Source organism: Sphaeroforma arctica, assembly GCF_001186125.1.
Source record: "Sphaeroforma arctica JP610 unplaced genomic scaffold supercont1.1331, whole genome shotgun sequence".
Taxonomy (NCBI): domain Eukaryota; class Ichthyosporea; order Ichthyophonida; genus Sphaeroforma; species Sphaeroforma arctica.
The window spans coordinates 7,396-11,843 of record NW_014039227.1 but is presented as its reverse complement, the minus strand read 5'-3'; the positions used below and the strand labels follow the sequence as shown (position 1 = coordinate 11,843).

At 43.7% G+C, this 4,448-nt stretch overlaps 2 protein-coding genes across 2 annotated transcripts in view; both read left to right on the top strand.

Annotated features, from left to right (window-relative positions):
* Nucleotides 1-462: 462 nt before the first annotated feature.
* Nucleotides 463-2,586, top strand: SARC_10634 (hypothetical protein). Its single transcript, XM_014295318.1, has 2 exons — nucleotides 463-831; nucleotides 1,041-2,586. The coding sequence occupies exons 1-2, from the start codon at nucleotides 516-518 to the stop codon at nucleotides 1,370-1,372; spliced, it is 648 nt and encodes a 215-aa protein (XP_014150793.1). The 5' UTR covers nucleotides 463-515; the 3' UTR covers nucleotides 1,373-2,586.
* Nucleotides 2,587-3,223: 637 nt separating this feature from the next.
* SARC_10633 (hypothetical protein) overlaps nucleotides 3,224-4,448 on the top strand; it is a gene marked incomplete at its 3' end in the record, with an annotated part of 4,649 nt that continues 3,424 nt past the window's right edge. Inside the window, exon 1 of the mRNA XM_014295317.1 lies at nucleotides 3,224-4,068. Coding sequence (XP_014150792.1) covers nucleotides 3,236-4,068 — 833 coding nt within the window. The 5' untranslated portion in view covers nucleotides 3,224-3,235. The remainder of the gene's footprint in view (nucleotides 4,069-4,448) is intronic.

Below are 4,448 nucleotides of genomic sequence, written 5' to 3'. Positions count from 1 at the left end.
TCATACATGTGTATAATTGGTTATGGTATAAGTGTACGTACTTGAGCACTTCATGTACTTGCAGCCGTATTTATTTGCTTGTATTTGCTCGATTTCGGTCCGGGCAATTTCATTTCACTTGAATTTTAATTGCGCATCAGTTTAGGTCGTTATTTAAAAAAATTGGTATCATGATTTCGAATTTATCTGCTTCAAATATTCTTTTATGGTTCCTTTTTTTTATAAATAGGTGATTTATCTTAGAGCTTCATTTGGCTGTATGCGTGCTCCCTTAACTATTCTTCTGTTCTCCCTCGTCTAATTGGCTTGTTGATCGCTTACTCCGCCCTAGCCACCCTCGCCGTAGTTTTCCCCGTCGTCTCCGTCACTGGTTCACTTGTCTGACAAGGTTCTAAAGGTTGGAAGTTGATAGCGACAAGTATTCGTAGCTAATTAGAACCCTCTGAACCGTATCTCTTTCCCAGGTCGAAAGGGGGCGGCACAAGCTCAAGGTGCTCGAGCAACGCTTAGCTGCAATGCGAGAATTTGTAGGCAACCCCATCGTATCCCATCGGACGCCGCTGACCAAGGATAGGTATCGTAGTACATCACCTGACCACTCAATCTCAGCTACACAGCTCGGGTCAACGTCAGAGAGAACCCCCTCAGGATTTACACACCCGCGAGTGGAGGAGCCGAATTTGACCTTGATCCGTCACAGAACGAATGTCACGCCAAATAAGTCGCCTTATTTGGCGAGGCAGAGGCGCAAATCTGCCGCCAACCCACAGACGAAAGCGCCACTTAAGCGCAGGGTGAGTGTAGAGAATAAAGGCACAAAGGCTAAGCTGGGTAGGTGATTCCCGTCTGTCCACTGTTCTTGTATGCTTACTGATTTGTTCTTTGATTTCTGTTGTTCTTGTCACGTCGTTCGCTGTATGGCGTGCACGTGCGCGTTATACACGTGTATGTACGCTCACCAATAAACGTATAAAGCATACTTTCAATATCACCAACCACTACAAAATTACTAACATATATTTGCTCTCGCATAATAATAGCCGCACCTAACTGGTTGCACGAAGAGGTATCCAGTTCAGAACTGTTCCCGGTGCTGGAACCTGTCCGGTCGTTGCCTAACAGCAGGTTGTCTAGCAACGGCATCGAGCTCGATGGGGAGGTCAAAGATATAGATGGCACAGAGAACGAGGCCAGTTCTGAAAACGACAGTATACAGGGGTTCAAGAGTAAACAGCAAGTGAAGGACGATATGTTTTACACTAACAAACAAGGATTGACGCTGAGTGAGGTACTGAATACTGATCTGCTACTGCGCGGCAGAACCCACGGAAGTGTGGACGGAGATGTGGAGAGTGACGCCTGCTCCTTATGACAATGCCATGGACCATTTAGCAGGGCTGTATGACAAAGGAACATGACTCAGGGTGTGACGTCCTCGACACCGATCTGTGATTGGTGGTCGACGATGCCATCGCACACGTGTGCTAGCTACCTATCCCAAACAACACAGATGTGGGGAGCATTTTAAGTTCACAAGCTCTTGAGGGAGTGCGGGCGCGGTTGGTACACCCATCCAGGTTCAAAGTACCCAGTGAACGGGCTACGTGTGCCGTCATGTATATTTACTCTCGCCGATGCGCCCAGAAATTGGGCTAGTGGCTGCCCAGGTTCGTATAAGATATTTAAACATACCAGCGTGGCGGTTGACGCCTATACATATACAAGCTATCGCGCGGGTAGCCGGGCTTACGACATTCTATTCCAACAGGAGGTTATCTGTGACTCAAAGAAGCTATGTAGGTTTGCCCGAGCTGAAACGACCGCGAGGGTGTTGACTACAGACAAGTGAGACAGCACGCCCGTGTACAAAGAGAGAGATGCGATCATAGGTCGACTGTACCAACCAGCTCCCCTACACGGCAGTCAAGACAGTGACTGGTGAATGCGGAAGTTGTTCTGCTTTGGAATGGATTATAACACGCATACACGCATGGAAATATGCTACAATTCGCTCTGTATGAGTGTTCTCCGACACGGGCACAGCTAAGGCGGACACCGGCCATGACATGAAGGCCATGAGCCTTAGCTGACAGGTGCACGTGTATGCAAGGCGACAAGGGCTATGATCTACATTGTATGAGATCTTGGCAGGCAGTAGCAACCAGTATCTAGGAGACAAACGGTGGTCCACACATTGCGATAGCTTATATGCTTTTGCACACCGCTATAGTTTATCTGACTGTGGGAAGGAACTCGACAGATTCGGATTCGTGCCTGCTGTAGACGTATACTGTATTGGCAAAAATCAGGAATGCGGATCAGTTGTTCTTCGGACGGACAGAATAGGGATGTGCCTATTCCATTTTGCGCTCCTGCTCTGAATACTCGAGATTTTGTGCTTGGCACGATATTTACTTCACTTTTAAAATGTTTATTTCTGATACGTGGAAGGTGATTCAGGGCATCTCATGGGATCAATCAGTACCGCTGAGATAGTACACTGTTAACGACAGCCTGTCGGCAATATACAGCTACATAACTATTAAAATTGAACTGTCTCAGTCGGAAATCAACAGCAGCCATGATTATTGGAACTTACAGTTCTATTTTTGGGAATTGTCCAAGAATTCTGAGTTGCAGCTCTGTCGGAGTACTGATATTACAAAATTGTCAGCAAATTGTAATAAACCTCGTGAGCGGCTTTCTAGGTAGTTACTGATTGTCTAACTATCGAGGCTATCGCACAATAATCTGAGCAAGTTGCACTATCCTCTGTCGATGCGACCTATATAAACGAATGAAAAGCATCGAGTGCCACTGCGGTTTGATAGAATCTTCCCATGAGTAGTTACTCAGACATAGCACATCTACCGAAAGATTAATACCATTTTGATCTTGATACGTGGAACAGATATTTTGCTATGTCTCATAGTTATAAACAATCGCTGTGAATGAGTCGTGATCGCGTACATGCAAACATATCCGTTAACGGTTTTAGAAAACCGTTTATTGGGATTCACGTGGCCAGTTGCGGCGACAAACGCTAAAACCCTAAAAATATTATTTATAACATTTTTTAGTTCACTAAAATAATACATTTGTACAGTATTGTATGATGATATCTGATTGCTAGCAATCTCTTCTGCAGACGTAACAAGCTATTGTATATTTAAAAACATTTACATACGTATATAATCATACGCTTATAGTAATCATCATATATACATTGTACACTATGGCGAAACGAAGTGCCACAGAAGCTGGATTGGCTGTAGCCGTCTTGAAAACAGAGAAAAAATCCAAGACAGGCACAACGAAGAAAAGCAAGAAGGACAAGAAGGACAAGAAAGCGAAAGACACTGTGCCTGTGGTAGTAGTTGAAAAATTGAAGAAAGGTAAAGCGACGACCAAGAAAGATAAAAAGGCTTCTGAAGTGAAGGCAACGTCGGATAAGAAAGGAAGTAAAAGTAAAGTATCGAAAGTGAAACCATCTGCGAAAAGTAAGATTAGCAGAAAACGGAAAGCTGAGACATCGGAGTCAGACAGTAGTGACAGCAGTAGTAGTAGCAGTGGAAGTAGTGATAGCAGTAGCAGTGATAGTAGTGACAGTGAGGACGAGAAATATGTTAGGAAAGGGAAGAACGGGAAGAATAAGAAGAATGTGTTCAAAAGTATATCCAAGGCATCCAAAGGACAGGACATAGTACCCAAGAAAAGTGTTACGCAGATAGAACCACATGCCGGTAGTAGTAGCAGTGATAGTGATAGTAGCAGCAGCAGCGACAACGATAGTGATAGTGAATTTGAATCTGAAGCTGAATCTATAAGCAAAGAAGTGTCGGTTGTCAAGGCAACAACGAAGGCAGCGAAGAAGTCTACTCCAGCGGCAGCTGTGTCACCTAGTAGTAGTAGTAGTAGTAGTGATAGTGCTAGTGACAGTGACAGCAGTAGTGACAGTGATGCACAGGCCACTACAACGGCAGACAATGAAGCTGATATGGCCATTGAAGGAGTGTGCGTAGGCATTGACTTGTACCTGGTTGATAAGAAGGTGAGTGAGCAGTTCATGTGCCTATGAGTGAGCTTGAGTGTATGTGTGGCTTGAGACAAAATGTTGAATATATATTATAAATACAAAATGAATATATATGAGTGTCATTATTTACGTTACTTGGTATAGCTGGTTTCAATGGAAGGAGTTCAATGCATTATATAACATGTACCTGTATATCTTCGATTGTTTTTTTATGAGATAAACGCATACATTAGTCGATATGTGCATGTGTGTCGTATACATTTCAGTATAAACGCACGCGCATTCTGTCCTTACAGCCAGACGAACTGTGAAATGTACAGCCACTAGTAGGTGGAAGAAGTTTTATCATACTTCAGTGTATGAAAAAACATACATATACAATCATTGTTCATATACTATATATATGTATATG

What these genes read in the sequence shown, in the direction of transcription:
- SARC_10634 (XM_014295318.1), top strand. Translation starts at nt 516, where the DNA reads ATGCGAGAATTTGTAGGCAACCCCATCGTATCCCATCGGACGCCGCTG. An exon ending in AGGCACAAAGGCTAAGCTGG is followed by an intron (nt 832 to 1,040) that starts GTAGGTGATTCC and finishes GCATAATAATAG; the next exon opens with CCGCACCTAACTGGTTGCAC.